This window comes from Suncus etruscus, chromosome 15 (assembly GCF_024139225.1).
Source record: "Suncus etruscus isolate mSunEtr1 chromosome 15, mSunEtr1.pri.cur, whole genome shotgun sequence".
Lineage (NCBI taxonomy): Eukaryota > Metazoa > Chordata > Mammalia > Eulipotyphla > Soricidae > Suncus > Suncus etruscus.
Genome location: NC_064862.1, coordinates 90,085,131 through 90,101,998, shown reverse-complemented (window position 1 = coordinate 90,101,998; position 16,868 = coordinate 90,085,131). Strand labels below are relative to the sequence as shown.

Below are 16,868 nucleotides of genomic sequence, written 5' to 3'. Positions count from 1 at the left end.
TCCTCCCACCTTGGCAGTTTCTTCAATGAGGTCTCCAGAGCTGAGTGGAGTTGGGTGAGTCATTTGGTTTGAGATATTTATATAGAAAAGGGAAAGTTGGGCCCGGAGAGATAGCACAACGGCGTTTGCCTTGCAAGCAGCCAATCCAGGACCTAAGGTGGTTGGTTCAAATCCCGGTGATCCATATGGTCCCCCATGCCTGCCAGGAGCTATTTCTGAGCAGACAGCCAGGAGTAACTCCTGAGCACTACCGGGTGTCCCGGGGCCAGAGATAGCACAGCTGTAGCATTTTCCTTGCACACAGCCTACCCCCCCCACAGCCTGAGAGAGAGAGAGAGAGAGAGAGAGAGAGAGAGAGAGAGAGAGAGAGAGAGAGAGAGAGAGAGAGAGAGAGAGAGAGAGAGAGGAGAGAGAGAGGAGAGAGAGAGAGGGAGAGAGAGAGAGAGAGAGAGAGAGAGAGAGAGAGAGAGAGAGAGAGAGAGAGAGAGAGAGAGAGAGAGGAGGAGAGAGAGAGAGAGGGAGAGAGAGAGAGAAGAAAATGACAAATTCGGGTCCGGAGAGATTGCACAGAGGTAAGGCGTGTTTGCCTTTCATGCAGAAGGTTGGTGGTTCGAATCCCGCCATCCCATATGGTCACCTGAGTGTGCCAGGAGCGATATCTGAGCGTAGAGCCAGGAGTAACCCCTGAGTGCAGCTGGGTGTGACTCCCCCCCCCCAAAAAAAAAAAAAAGAAAATGACAAATTCCTATTGAAATAGTATCCAGCCTTGGCCACCAAGCGAGAGGCCAAGAGATCTCTTATCTTCCAATTCCCAGGAGGAGATATCTACATAACAATCAGAGGCGGCTTGACTGAGTAACTTCCCAGAACTGCGGACTCCCTCCCACTAGACCTTCAACAGCAGTAGAGAGTTTTGCTTTTTGTTTTTGTCTTTTGTTTTTGGGCCACACCCAGGGGTGCTCAGGGGTTACTCAGGGTTGTGCGCTCAGAAATCCTGCTGGCAAGCTTGGGGGACTATATGGGATGCTGGGGATCAAACCCAGGTCCATCCTGGGTCAACCACATGCAAAGCAAACAACTTAACCCTGTGCTATATAATTCAGGCCCAAGGCAGTTGAGGTTTGAGGGGCGGGTGCACTCAGCTCCTCGAAGTTCTACTGGGGTGCCCCCCCACCAGCTTGTCTGTTTCTATTTTGCCTCCTGTTCTTCTATCTTAGGGCTCCATCTGCTTCTTCCGGGAGCCTCAGAGGAAGGAGACTGGGAAGCAGGAAAGAAAGTGCCCTTCCTGGACAAACCTATCTGGGGAGGCAGAGAAAACCAAAACTGGGGCTCAGGAAGCCCTTGGCCTAGCAGCAAGTGGTTCTGGCCAAAACGATAGGACAACAGAGAAAGGTCTGATTTGCCCAAGCTGAGACAGGTCTGGGTTTTTTTTTTTTCTTTTTTTAGTTTTGGGGCCACACCTGGTGGGTGCTCAGGGGTTACTTTTTTGTTGTTGTTGTTTGTTTTTTGGGTCACACCCGGCAGCACTCAGGGGTTACTCCTGGCTCTATGCTCAGAAATCGCCCCTTGGGGCTGGCGAGATAGCATGGAGGTAAGGCTTTTGCCTTCCATGCAGGACAGTGGTTCGGATCCCATATGGTCCCCCGTGCCTGCCAGGGGCGATTTCTGAGCATAGAGCCAGGAGTAACCCCTGAGCGTGCCGGGTGTGACCCAAAAACCAAAAAAAAAAAAAAAAAGAAAAGAAAAGAAATCACCCCTAGCAGGCATGGGGGATGCTGGGATTCGAACCACCATAATTCTGCATGAAAGGCAAATGGCTTACCTCCATGCTCTCTCTCCTGCCCCAGGGGGTTACTATTGACAGGCTCCTATGGATTGCTGGGGATCAAACCCATGTCAGACTCAGGCAAGGGAAACACCCTCCCGCTGTGTTATATATCTCTCTAGCTAGAGAGCCGGGTTTGAACCCTGAGCCAGGAGGAATCCCTGAGAATGTTCCCCAAACCAAAATCAAACCAAACTGGTCTAGATGCCAGTGTTGATGGGTGAGAAAAGACCTTGGAAGGTGTGTGTTGAAGCCAGAGCAGGCTGAGAGGGAAAAATATAGCACCCCCCAGGGAACTTGGGGACCTCAGCAATGCTCACACATGCACCCCTGGGCATTTTAGAGGCTGCAGAAACTTGCTTGATGATTCAGTAAGCTCCCACTAAAACGGCTGAAATTGGAGGGGGCCTTGGCCTGGTGGGGCTCAGGGTCTGGCCTTAGGGGTTCCTGGGAAGCAGCAGCAGAGGGGCCTAGGGGGAGGTTACTTAGGGTTCCATTAGCTCTTATTAATCCCGGCGGGAGAGGGGGGCACTGCTAATGGCTTCTGATCATTGAACCTGATCCAAGCCTGTTCTTGGCAAGCAAAAGAAAATGAAAAGAGGCCAAGTAACAGCACATTGGGGAAGGCTTTTGTCTTGCAGGTAGCAGACCGGATCTCTGATCTCTGGCATCCTATAGGATCCCCTGGACACCACAGAGTGACTCCTGAGTGGAGAGCCAGGAGTAATCCCTAATCGCCACCAGGTGTGGCCCCAAAACCAAAACAAAGGGAAAAAATAAGATAAAATGAATGGGCCCAGAGAGATAGCACAGCGGTGTTTGCCTTGCAAGCAGCCAATCCAGGACCAAAAGGTGGTTGGTTCGAATCCCAGTGTCCCATACGGTCCCCCGTGCCTGCCAGGAGCTATTTCTGAGCAGAGCCAGGAGTAACCCCTGAGCACCACCGGGTGTGGCCCAAAAACAAAAAAATAAAAAATAAAAACAAGATAAAACGAAGAAGTTGATATCATAGATGCTTTAAAAGGTGAATTCCCCAAGCACCTCCAGGAGCAAAGAGCCCTAAAGCCAGAGGTGCCCTCTGAGCACCATGGGGTGTGGCCCTTAAGCAACAACAACAACACATACTTTGCATGCAAAAGTCCAAGATTTATCTCCTTTTTTTTTTTTTTTTTTTTTAGTTTTTGGGTCACACCCGGCAGTGCTCAGGAGTTACTCCTGGCTCCACGATCAGAAATCACTTCTGGCAGGCTCGGGGGACCATATGGGACACCGGGATTCGAACTGATGACCTTATGCATGAAAGGCAAACACTTTACCTCCATGCTATCTCTCCGGCCCCGATTTATCTCCTTTATCACATGACTCTGAGCACTTCCAGAAATGATCCCCCAAGTGCTGAGGTGGGAATAGTCCCCAACTCTTGAGATGTAGCCCACTTGTCCTCCCACCAAAAAAAAAGAAAAAAGAAAACCAGACAAAAGGTAGGTTTGTTTATTCCAATTGTGCCTTCATGGCGTCCCCTTAGCACACAGTCACACTTGTCACAGAGCTGCAGACAGGGGCATAGAAACACGATACAGGATTGCCAAGTCCTATAAATAAATATTTGCTCCCAGGGTTCAGGAAGGGAGAGAGATAGCACAGTGGGTTGGGTGCTTGCCCTGCACGAGGCCACCCTGGGGTCCCTCCTCTGGCCAGCATTCCTGGAGAGCAGCCAAGGATGATCCCTGAGCACAAAACCAGGAAAAACATGCCATATGAAGTGTGTCCTGGGCATGGACGCCCCCATGATGTATTGCAGCCACCGGAAAGGCGTGGCTCTGTGGGAGTGGGCGTGGTTTGGGGTGGGCGTGGTTCTAAGGAGGCCTTGTCTTTCCTTTACTCCAGTCTTGGGAAGGGAAAGGAACTTGCATATCTCTCCCGGGTGTGGCCAGGGCTGGACTCCCATTAAAGCTCTTAAAGCCTGTTGGGGGTGAGGGAAGATGCTAAAGCATTAAGGGGCCCAAGAGATAGTACAGTGGGGAGGGTGTCTGCCTTGCACATGGGCTGGATCTCTGGCATCCCAGAAGGTCCCCCAAGCAAAACATCCCCAGAAGTGATCCTTGAACTTGAATTGAGAGCCTGGAGTAACCGGGAGTACCACTGGGTGTAGCCCCCCAAGACAAAAACAAAAAGATTTATTTTTTATTTTTATTTTTTTTTGGTTTTTGGGCCACACCCGGTGACGCTCAGGGGTTACTCCTGGCTATGCGCTCAGAAGTCGCTCCTGGCTTGGGGGACCATATGGGGTGCCGGGGGATCGAACCGCGGTCCGTCCTAGGCTAGCGCAGGTAAGGCAGGCACCTTACCTTTAGCGCCACCGCCCGGCCCCCAAACAAAAAGATTTAAAGAGCATCGCTAATTTGAACTATAATCCCATTTCACGGCCCAGCCCAGCCAGGGTCCCTCTGGGTTTAGCCACAAAATTCCTGGTCCCCATCCTGGGAGAACAGATCCTGGGAAAACCAGGCTCTAAAAATCTCACAAGAGGGTTGTGGTTGTGTCAGGGTGAATAAATGAGGTGAAGGGAGGGGGTGCAGTGGCCCCAGGGTTCCAGCACTGCCAGGCACTGGAGCAGCAGTCCCACCAAGAGATAAGGACATTGAGCCAGGCTGCCCAGTCACGATGCCAGTGCTGGAACACGGAGTTAAAACCTGCCCCTGCCGAATCCATTCCGAACACCAGCCAAGTCCCAAGGGCCTTGCCCAGCGCCGCCCTGCCAGCTTACCACACCCCATTTCCCAGAAGTCAGTGCTTAGAAAATGGGTATCCCTTTGCCGAGGGGGGAAGGGGAGCCTCTATCTGGGAAAGCAAAGAAATAATTGCACCATTTGTAAAGCAAAGGGCAAAGAAGATGCAAAGCCACCAGGAAAGGAAATGACACACACAGGGTGCCCCCAAATGCCAGGAGTGACCCCTGAGCAGAGTTAGGAGTAGATCCGGAGCATTACTAGATGTAACCCTAAACCCCAAACCCCAAAATAGTATAGGGGCTAGAGAGAGCACAGTGGGGGAGGGTGCTTGTTTTGCAGACAGCTACTTCGAGTTTTATTCCCAGCATCATATAGGGTCCTCTGAGCACTCCCAAGGGTATAATTCCTGAGTGCAGAAGTAAATCTATGTGTGGCTCAAAAATTTTAAAAAAAATTTTTGTTATGTTTAGTTTGGTTATTTTGGTTTTGGGGTCACTCCTGGCTCTGTGCTCAGAAATTACTCCTGGCAGGCTCAGGAGACCATCTGGAAGCAGGGATAGAACCCAGGTCTGTCCTGGGTAGTCTGCGTGCAAGGGACCACATGCAAGGCAAACGCTCTACTCATTAAAACAGAACAAAACGGGGCCGGGCCGTGGCGCAAGAGGTAAGGTGCCTGCCTTGCCTGCGCTAGCCTTGGAAGGACCACAGTTCGATCCCCCGGCGTCCCATATGGTCCCCCAAGCCAGGAGCAACTTCTGAGCGCATAGCCAGGAGTAACCCCTGAGCGTCAACGGGTGTGGCCCAAAAACCAAAAAAAAAAAAAAAACAGAACAAAACAACATTTTTTTTTTCAGGAAGTATCAGCTTTATTCATACCCTATCCACCACATGTGTAGTGAATCTCAACCATTTACGCATGCTATCCCTAGCTTGCCCCCTGCGTCTTAACTTCTTCCAGCCATGTCACCTGCAACCTCCATCCTGACATCAGACCAAAAAAGGGGCCAAAACAACATTTTTTATTAGTAGCGTCCCTAGCCCCGAAACACACGTTAATACCTAGGAATTCATTTACTAGATGTATTATTTATGGTTTTGGACCACGCCTGGTGGTGCTCAGGGGTTACTCCTGGCTCTCTGCTCAGGAATCACTCCTGGCACACTCAGGATCTGCATCCTATGGGATGCGGAGGATCAAACCTGAGTCAGCCACACCCAAGGCAAACACCCTCCCTGCTATGGTCCATATTAGGTTTATTCATTGATGTATTTATTATGCTCTCACTGCCACAACTTGCACTGCTCAGGAGCCAGTGCCCATCCGGTACATAGGGTCCTTGTCTGCTTTGCTCTGGGGGGCCATACAGAGGTGGAGGCTGACTCACTCAGCATGTGTGTGCAGAGCTAACACTCCAGCCCTCTGAGCCTTCTCCACACCCTTGGGAGCTCATTTCCTTCCCGTCCCTAGGTGCTGAGCCATGCGGCACCATGAAGAAACAGACGCCCACATGCTGCTCTGGGACCTGCCTCCATCACTGCCAGGAGGAACTCTAGATTCTTCCAGACTCTTCCCTGGAGCCAAATTGCAGGGTTAGAGAGAGCTTTCATAGAGGTTAAAAAGCATTTGCTTTGTACTCAGCCAATCCGGGTTTCATCCCAGCCCCATAGCCCCACAGATCTCCCTGAGCCCTGAAAGCCAGGAGGGAGACTGCCTCCTTCTCCCCCGCCTAAATAAATAAATAAATAAATAAATACAATAAAATGAATCAGTAAAATTCTATATATACCCACCATTGGGGTTTGGGGGCCGCACCAGCCCTGCCTGGGTAATTCCTAGCTCTGTGCTAAGGAATTACTCTTGGCAGTGTTCAGGTGATCATATGGGATGCCAGGGATCAAGCTCAGGAATCACACCCTGGGCTGGCCGAAGGTCAGATAAATAAATGCCCTTCGTGCTGTCCTATCTATCGCTAAGGACCCCCTGTATCTCACCATTCTCGACTGTTCTACCTTTCTCCTCTATGTTGATCTTCCATCCCAGTGTTTGGTCCCTTTTCTGCTCTCTGGCACATTCTCAGTCTCTTTCTCAATTCTCTGTCCTTGTCTTTTAAGTTTCCTGGTCTACAACGTCACCTGCCAAGTGGAGGCTTCTGGGGTGTCTCCCTGAGTCTAGAACTGCACCTGGCACGGCCCGACCTGTCCAATCTCTGTTGGCAGAAGGAAATTCATGAATGAACGTGCTGATCTTTAATCTCCTGCAGAGCTTATCAAGATCCCAAGCCTGAGAGCAGAACAGCCTCTTGGATGGAGAGAAAATTACACTTGGTCTGCCCTCAGCCCTGGCCCAGTGCCCTCACTGCCTCTACCTGCCAAGGAGTTCTTGGCCCCCAGTTCCAGACAGGGGTTTGAGGCTAGCAGCATAAGCATTCTGGAACCCAGCAGCCTCCGGCTTGGAAACACAGTTCTTGATCTGTTATTTCTCTAGGAACATAATCAGACATTGTCTGTATCCCCTGGGCTGCAAAAATCAGTTTATTTACATTTAGACAAGGCAACACAGTATTCTAGGAGCCACAACAAGAGCATATCAGAGTGTGGGGAGATAGTGCTGACAGGGCAGGGCGCCCGCTGAATTATGCCACTCTGATTCCATCCATGGCACCACTCAGGGTACCCAGAGGGGATCCAGGAGTGATCGCTGAGCACAGAGCCAGGAGTAAGCCATGAGCACTATCAAGTGTGCCCCTCCCAAAATAAATATGTCTGCCAGTTTTCAGGACAGCAGCCTGAACTTCTTAAAAAGACAAAAAGGGGCTGGAGCAGTGGCGGAAGTGGTAAGGCGTCTGCCTTGCCCAAACTAGCCTAGGGCAGACCGAGGTTTGATGTCGTGGGGTCCCATATGGTCCCCAAAGCCAGGAGTGATTTCTGAGCGTAGAGCCAGGAGTGACCCCTGAGAGTCACCGTTGTGGTCCAAAAACCACACACACACACACACACACACACACACACACACACACACACACACGTGACCCCCTGAGAGTCACCGTTGTGATCCAAAAACCACACACACACACACACACACACACACACACAAAGACAAAGGGGCAAGAGAGATAGCAGGGAGGTAAAGGTGTTTGCCTTGTATGCAGAAGGTTCGTGGCACAAATCCCAGCATCCCATATGGTCCCCCGAGCCTGCCAGGAGCGATTTCTGAGCATAGTGCCAGGAGTAACCCCTGAGTACTGTCAGGTGTGACCAAAAACAAACAAACAAACAAACAAACAAAAAGACAAAGAAGAGGACAGAGTGATAACACAGCGGGGAGGGCCTTTGCCTTGCATGGGGCCAACTCGGGTTTGATCCCAGGCATCTCATATGGTCCCCTAAGCAATGCCAGGAGTGATTCTTGAGCTCAAAGCCAGGAGTAAGAAGCTCTGAGCACTGCTGGGTGTGACCCAAAAATAAAAAAAATAAAAAGGGACAGATGTCACATCTACCAGGGACATTAATAGACCAAATCCGGGAAGGCCACTGGCTGGCCCTCTGAGGGGAGAGAGGTGAGGACAGCTGGAGAAGAAGCTTCTTTCTTCCACGTGGAAAGCACAAGTCCCAGTGTGGTTTAATTCCTCAGTCCCCACCCTGTCCCAACTGAGAAAGGACATTTTATTTCTGTTAGTTGACTTTAAAAATCACCTTTAAAAATAACCTCAGGGGGGGCCGGGTAGGTGGCGCTGGAGGTAAGGTGTCTGCCTTGCAAGCGCTAGCCAAGGAAGGACCGCGGTTCGATCCCCCGGCGTCCCATATGGTCCCCCCAAGCCAGGGGCGATTTCTGAGCACATAGCCAGGAGTAACCCCTGAGCGTCAAGTGGGTGTGGCCCAAAAAACCAAAAAAAAAAAAATAACCTCAGGGGTGGGGCCAGAGTGGTAGCACAGCGGTAGGGCTTTACCTTGCATGCAGCTGACCCTGGATGGACCCTGGTTTGATTCCAGGCATCCCATATGGTTCCCCAGCCAGGAGAGATTTCTGAGCGCAGAGCCAGCCAGGTGTGGCCCCAAAACAAAAACAAACCAACAAACAAAACAGGGGGGCAGAAAGATAGCATAGTGGTAGAGCTTTTACCTTTCATGCAGCCAACCCAGGACAGACCCTGGTTCGATGCCCAGCATCCCATGTGGTCCCCTGAGCCAGCTAGAGGAGATATCTGAGCACAGAGCCAGGAGTAACCTCTGAGCACTGCCGCAAGTGGCCCAAACCCCCCCCCCCAATAAAAATAACCCCAGAGCAATAGCACAGCGGGGCAGGCGCACTTGCCTTGAATATAATCAACACAGGTTCAATCCTCAGCATCTCTTAGGGTCCCCTAAGCTTCCCCCCAGGCGTGATCCCTGAGCACAGAGCCAGGAGTAAGCCCTGAGCACTGCTGGATGTGACCTTACTCCAAATATATATTTGTATATACAGACATCCATATACAAACTAAAGCGATGGAGCTAACTCCTAGCTCTAGGGATCATCCCTAGAGGTGCTCAGGGGACCCCATGGAGTGCCAGGAATCCAACCAGATGCTCCACGCTCCAGATATTTCGCCATCTCCTGGCTCCCAAGTCCAATTTCTGGTCAATCTGTGACAGGTCAGGTGATTAACACACAAGCAGGAATTTCAAACCAGGACCCTGAGGCGGTGGTGAGTGGAGACTGCCTGGGACTGTGCCAGGAAATAGCAGACAGGGTCAGCTCCCAGGAGAGAAATCTCCAAAAGCGAGCAGATTAAAAACCCAGCAGCTTCCAAGGCTGACAGCTAAGAAGATGCTTCATGCCCTCAGAATCCACTGAGATAAAGCAATCACCAAGTATTTTGGAAGGAAGAGCTAGCTGGCAGGGTACCAGGTCTACGGAAGGGTGTTTGGCATTTGTGAGGTGCTGGGGTCCCCTACCACACAAAGAAAGTTAAGGGATCTATATATTCCTTTCCTTTGTTTTATTTATTTATTTATTTATTTATTTATTTATTTATTTATTTGGTTTTTGGGTCATACCCAGTGACGCACAGGAGTTACTCCTGGCTATGTGCTCAGAAATTGCTCCTGGCTTGGGGGACCATATGAGACAACCAGGGGGAGGGGGTGGGGGACCGAACCACAATCTGTCCTAGGTCAGCACATGCAAGGCAAACGCTCTACCGCTTGCACCACTTTGGCCACTGTTTGATTTACTTTTTTGTTTTTGTTTTTGTTTTTGGGCCACACCCGTAGGTGGTCAGGGGTTACTCCTGGCTGTCTGCTCAGAAATAGCTCCTGGCAGGCACGGGGGACCATATGGGACACCGGGATTCGAACCAACCACCTTTGGTCCTGGATTGGCTGCTTGCAAGGCAAACGCCGCTGTGCTATCTCTCCGGGCCCTGATTTACTTTTTTAAATTATTCTTGGGCCACATCCAGTGACACTCAGGGGTAACTCCTGGCTATGTGCTCAGAAATCGTTCCTGGCTCAGGGGGACTCTATGGGACACAGATGATCGAACACAGGTCCACCCCAGGTCTGCCATCCTGGGTTAGCAGTATGCAAAGCAAATGCCCTACAGTTGTGCTATCACTCTGGGCCCACCTTTGTTATTATTATTTTGTTTGTTTTTGGTTTGGGGCTACACCCAGAGACACTCAGGGGTTATTTCAGGCTCTGAGCTCAGAAATCACTCCTGGCAGGCTCAGAGGAACATATAAGATGCAGGGAATAAAACTCCCAGGTCAGCCCTGTCAAAGGCTAATGCCCTACTGCTGTGCTCCGAACCCTATTATTCTTTTGGTTTGGGGCCACATTTGGCAACGTTCAGGGTTTTCTCCTGGCCCCGCACTCAGGGATAATTCCTGATGATGCATAGGGACCCATATGGGATGACGGATATCGAACCAAGGTCGGTTACATGCAAGGCAAATGCCTTTCTCACTGTTCTATTGATCTGGTTCCCCTGTTTGTTTTGTGTTGGGTTTTGGGTGCACAGAGCAGATTCCTGGTTGTGTCCAGAGGGACCCTTTGTGGTGCCAGGGATGGAACCAGAACTGGCCACGTGCCTGGCAAGTTCCTGAACCCCTACCTTCTCTTGGCAAGCTGGAAATCAGTTTTGCTTTGTTGTAGGAGGGTTGGGGTCCACACAGTGGGGCTGTGACCCCTAGTGGTGCTATGAACCATCTGCAGTTCCAGAAACTAAACCAGGGTCCGCACTTGGAATTACAAGAACTCTCCATTAAACCCTTATTCGTTTTATCTTGTTTTATTTAATTCTGTGGCCATGTCCTATGGTTCTCGGGGCTTACACCTGGCTCTGTGCTCAGAGCTCACTCCTAGACTTGCTCCAGGAATCCTCTGCAGTGCCAGGTATCAAACAGGGTTAACCCATGCAAGGAAAGTGCTTTTTTTTTCCTTTTGGTTTTTGGGCCATACTTGGCAACACTTAGGGGTTACTCCTGGCTCTGAGCTCAGAGGTCGCTCCTGGCAGGCTTGGGGGACCCTATGGGATGCCGAGGATTGAACCCAGGTCCATCCCAGGTTGGCCACATGCAAGGCCAATGCCCTACCACTTTTTTGTTTTTGTGTGTGTGCGTGCTATTTTTTGCTTGTGTGTGTGTGTGTGTGTGTGTGTGTGTGTGTGTATGTGTGTGTGTGTGTGTGTGTTGGCCACACCGGCAACTCTCGGGGCTTACTCTGTGCTCAGAAATCTCTCCTGGCAAGCTGGGGGACCATATGGGATGCCTGGGATCTAACCCAGGTCTTTCCAGGGTTGGCAGCCTACAAGGCAAATGCCCTACCGCCCAAGGCAAGGGTTTTAATCCTGTGTGCTCCTTCTCTGCTAATTCCTGTTAATTCTGTTAATTCCTGACTGTCCACAGTGGCAGAGTCCATAGTGCCATAGTGCCAGCAAGGCATGTGCTATACCACTTAAATCAGTTTCCTGGCCCAAAACTGGCTTTTTTTTTTTTTAAATGTATTTGGGGGCCACACCCGGCAGTGCTCAGGGGTTACTCTTGGCTCTGTGCTCAGAACGCTCCTAGCAGGCTCGTGAAACTATATGGGGTGCCGGGAATCGAACTGGGTCAGTCCCAGGTTGTCCAAGTGCAAGGCAACGCTATGCCACTGTGTTATTGCTTTGACCCCAGAACTAGCTTTTTCTTTCTTTTTTTTTGTTTGTTTGTTTGTTTTTTGTTTTTTAGGTCACACTCATCAGCGCTCAGGGGTTATTCCTGGCTTAACGCTCAGAAATCGCTCCTGGCAGACTTGGGGAACCATATGGCATGCCGGGATTCGAACCACCATCCTTCTGCATATAAGGCAAGCGCCCTACCTCCATGCTATTTCTCCAGCCCCAGAACTGGCTTTGTCAAGCAGAACTATAGGTCAGCCAGGAGGGTGCTTGCTTTGTACAAGGCCCACCTGGGTTTGATCCTGGGCACCCCATTTGAGTCCCCTGAGCCCCACCAGGAAGAAGTCCTGAGTGCAGAGCCAGGAGTCAGCCTGGCTGTGACTCTAAAACGAAAAGCAACAACAAAGTAAACAATGGCCCTTCTTCCTCCCCACCCTGCTTCCCTGTCCCCCTGCATTCAAGTTCCATGGAAAACTCTTTGTTTCCATCACTCGTGCCAAGGGTGGAAAGTGGCACGTTTGCTGGCATCTGTCAATCCCCAGAGCCATTATTGCCTGATTTCCCTTGGGACTGCAACCTTTCTCCAGACACATAAGAGTTCTGGACAGCAGATAGGGGAGCCTCAACTCAGAAAACCCACACCCCAAGACTGCAGACCCCAACCCACTGTACAGATTCAGCATGGCAGATGGGGATGGGGTGAGGGGGTATGAAAGGTTAAAACTACCAGCAGGAGGCGCTATGGAGACAGAACAGGGGGGAAGGCGCTGGCCTCCTACAAGGCTGACCCAGGTTCAATTCCTGGCACACCACCCAGCATTATAGTTGAGCACAGAGTCAGGAGTCCACCCTGAGCACCGCCTGCGATGGCTTGAACACCCAACTAAAAATAATAATTTTGTTGTTGTTGTTTTGGGGTCACACCCAGCAGCGTTCAAGGGTTACGCCTGGCTCTACGCTCAGAAATCGCTCCTGGCAGGCTCGGGGGACCAAATGGGATGCCGGGATTCGAATCACCGTTCTGCATGCAAGGCAAATGCCCTACCTCTGTGCTATCTCTCCAGCCCCAAAAATAAGTATTAAAACTACTGACAGGCCAGAGTGATAGCATAGGGATAGGAAGTTTGCCTTGCATGCAACTGACCTGGGACAGAGCCAGGTTGGATCCCCGGCATCCCATATGGTCCCTCAAGCCTAGCAGGAGAGATTTCTGAGCTTAGAGCCAGGAGTAACCCGAGTGCTGCCGGAAGTGGCCCCAACAAAAACAAACAAAAATAACAAAACACTACCACATAGGACCAGGTAGCCTAAGTCTGAACCACATGGAATCTCTTTTTCTGGCTCTACATCTCCAGAAATGTCTGTGGGTGCAACAGAAGTATTTGTGGGCTACTGTCTCCCACTCCATTTTCTGGCAAGAACCTGACAGGGAGCCAGGGAACCCCAGGTTCTTGATTCTGATGATCAGGGACCAACTAAGGCAGAAACTCATTCCCCAAAAAACTCAGACTTCACAAATGCAAGCCTGATGGCCCTTCTGAAGGAGGAGATAAGGGCCTGGCTGCAGAGACCCAGCTGGATTTTATAAGGGCTGTAGAGAGCAGGCGGGGTGGGGGGGTGTGTGGGGGGTTAAGGCACTTGGTTTACATTCGGCCAATTCTGGTCCTCACCCCCATAGCATTAGATTCCTTTCATGCTCACCCAAAAGCGATACTCAGGGAGGACTCCCAGCTCTGTGCTCAGGAATCACTCCTGGGGGTGCTGGGGGGCCCCTGTAGGGGGCCTGAGAACAAGGCCAGAGCATCCGGTCTGGGAGCGATTACTCAAGTGTCCTTCCTGGGCCCTCGGTTGTGTTTTGTATTTTCCCACGACTACAGGTTCAGCCCAGGGCTGGCTGTGCCCCCTTCTTCCCACCCCCAAAACCACAGCACCACATAGTCATACACCCACACTTCACACTCATTCACAGGTGCAGTCACACATCTCCACAAACACACATACAAGCACACTCATGCGTTCAGTCTCAGACACACAAACACACACACATTCACACTTACTTACACAAACTCCTGTCCTACCACTCCCCCCATTACAAACACCTGCTGTATTTGTTAGGTGGTTTCTGGGTCACACCCAGTGGCATGCAGAGGTTCCTCCAGGCTCTATGCTCAAAAACCACTCCTGGCAGGCTCAGGGAACCATATGGGATGCCAGGGATCAAACCCGGTCAGTCACATGTAACGTAAACGCCCTATCCACTGTGCTCTCATCTCTTCCTGTTCTCAAGCCTTGTTCCTGCTGCTCTAAGTGTCCAGATAGATCTTGGTACTCAGCAAAATACCCCCAATTCAGATCTGGCCCCTAAGTCCGGCAGGACAAGCCCCCCACCCCGAATCCTAGGATCAGACTGATTCCAGCTTATCCACCTTCCAGGTCTTCTGAATCCCATCACTGTCCACCTCCCACCCCAGCAGGACCTCAAGGGCACCCTGGATTCCTCAGGGATGTGCCCCAAGACCCTGGGTTGAGATTTCCAGCTCAGAGACCACCAATTACTCCCAAGGGATGCACAGCATTTAGCATCGGGCCACAGGTCAGGTCTGTAAACCCAGTCTCAGCAGCAAAGGGGCCCTGCATGTGGAAGGGGAATGGAGGAAGGACTAGTAAAGTAGCTCTAGAAAGAACAAGGAGGGTCCCCCCTCCTCCCTCTGTCTGTCTAGGGCACCACAGTGCCTGGAAGGGAAGGAAGAGCTTTCTTGGTTCACTGTGTTTTTCTGAATAATTTGCAAGTGGTTTCCGGCGGGCCCCCTCCTCAACACTCTCTCCCCCAGTTTCCAGGAAGTTGGAGTTACCTCACAGGAGGTCTGGGGGTATGTAACCCCACAGCACGGCCACCTGCTGGGGCCCTGTATTCTGCACCTCTCAGGGGGGACCCCTAAAGGAGAAGAGAAACCCACTGAGGCCAGCCTCTCCTCTCCCCTTGGGAACCACGGATGGACCACAAGGTGGGGTGCCCAGATTCGGGGGAAGCTGAGGGGCAGGAGCGCCCACAGAGGTTGTTAGAGCTTGGGGGGGGTCTAGCCCCAACCCACTTCTCTCCCTCTCCGGAGAGGAGAAATAGAAACCTAGAAACCGGGTACCCCAGTTGCTGGCAAAAGGCTTGGGGGGGGGGGAGGAAAGTTTCTCAATTATTTCCGGCCTCCTTCCTGCCCCCTCACCGGAGGCGCCCCGATTTCCGCCCTTCCAGTCTCCTGGGGGTGTGTGGGAAAAGTGGAGGGGGTGGGTTAGGCCAGAGACTCTATGGGCTCCCATTCCCCCACCCTTGCTCTGCCTCAGTTTCTCCATCTGGACCAAAGCCCAGGCCCTGGGCTTGTGTTTGTGGGTGCTGTGTGCTTGCATGGTGGGGGGTGAGCAGGAGGAGGGGGATCTGAGCAGCTGCTTAATAAGTCGGGGGGACTCTGCTGAGGTCCCCAGCTCCCGCCAGGCGCCTCCCCTCCCCCGCCTGGCGTCTGAGACGCCCAGATAACGGGTCCTCCCGGGTGGAGGGAGCATGCGCCGTGTGCATCAGCCCGGAGAGAACACTGCGGGGTGGGGTGGGGAGAAACGGGGTGCAGGGGTCTTCCGGAGGCGGCTTGGGCCTTACGGGCCCCGAGCTGTGCACCCGGGGCGACCCCCGACACCCCCATTCTCTGCGCCCCCAGGACGATCACAGCTGCAGCGCGTGTGTTTACGATCTCAGGGCTCCCCTCCCCCCAGACCCTGCACCCCCAAACTCAGCAGTCGGGGTCCCCTACCGTAGGCTCCGTCCTTGCGCTCGTCGTCCATGCTGGCGGCGGCGGGAAGGGGAAACCGAGGCAGCGCGACCCCAGCCCCGGCGGCCGGGAGGCTTGGCGGGTGCAGCGACCCGCCCCGGGCCTGGCCACGCCCTCGGGTCACGCCCCCACGCCCTCCTCCAATAGGAGCTCGAGTTGAGCGGGGGCGTGGTCTATGGGGGCGTGGTCTGGTCGCGGGTGGGTGTGTCTCTAACCTTTGTTTCCCAGGCGGGGCTCCCAGTTCCGCCTGCCTGGAGAATTAGGGCTGCAATCTCTCATCCTTCCACTTTTTGGGGTTTTATGGTTTGTTTGGGTTTTTGGTTTCTTTTTTTTGCTTCATGAGCCACGTTGCTCTGGGCTCCTTACTGTCTTTGCATTCAGGGATCACGCCTGGCAGGGCTTAGGGGGAACACTATGGGGTGTCAGGGATGGAAGCCAGGTCTGCTGCTTGCAAGCAAAGGCCCTCCTGCTGTACTGTTGTTGCTCAGGTCCCCCATCATTCCATTGAATCCATCATCATCCGCTAGATCCTGACACCATTTGGGTACCCAGCGGCAAAATAATTTGTTTTTGCTTTGTTGTTGTTGTTGTTGTTGTTGTTGTTTTTAGGCCACACCCAGTGTCGCTCTAGGGTTACTCCTGGTTCTGCGCTCAGAAATCACGAAAACTGTTTTGTTGTTGTTGTTGTTTTGTTTTGTTTTTTTGGGCCACACCCATTGGTGCTCAGGGGTTACTCCTGGCTGTCTGCTCAGAAATAGCTCCTGGCAGGCACATATGGGACACCGGGATTTGAACCAACCACCTTTGGTCCTGGATCGGCTGCTTGCAAGGCAAACACCGCTGTGCTATCTCTCCGGGCCCGAAAACTTTTTTTTTAATTATTATTATTGATCTGATTGATTTTTCCTCATCAAGTAAAGGGTGGTGCTGTGGTTCCTGACCCTGTTTCCTGGAGAGATCAGTTACATAGTTTGCTGAGCTGGAACTCAGCACTACAGAAAAAATAAAAACTAAAACAAAACAAAACAAACAAAAAACAGTTGGGGCCGGAGAGATAGCATGGAGGCAGGGCATTTGTCTTGCATGCAGAAGGACGGTGATTTGAATCCCGGCATCCCATATGGTCTCCTGAGCCTGCCAGGAGCAATTTCTGAGTAGAGCCAGGAGGAACCCCTGAGCACTGCCGGGTCGACCCCAAAACAAAACAAAACAAAAAAACACAGAAGATGCACAGCAAACTGTTGATCCAGAGAAGGGACCCTGGGAAAAGTGGAGCGAGTAGTTTGGGCCTTGCAGGTACCAGGCCCTGAGCTAGGATCTGGGCATCACATGGTCCCCTGGACACTGCTGTAGGTAGCCTT

General features: G+C 51.9%; 1 protein-coding gene across 1 annotated transcript in view; it reads right to left on the bottom strand.

The window, feature by feature from the left end:
- SLC44A2 (solute carrier family 44 member 2) overlaps positions 1-15,616 on the bottom strand; it is a 40,905-nt gene extending 25,289 nt beyond the window's left edge. Inside the window, exon 1 of the mRNA XM_049788466.1 lies at positions 15,490-15,616. Within this exon, the coding sequence (XP_049644423.1) occupies positions 15,490-15,520 (31 nt within the window). The 5' untranslated portion in view covers positions 15,521-15,616. The remainder of the gene's footprint in view (positions 1-15,489) is intronic.
- Positions 15,617-16,868: the final 1,252 nt, after the last annotated feature.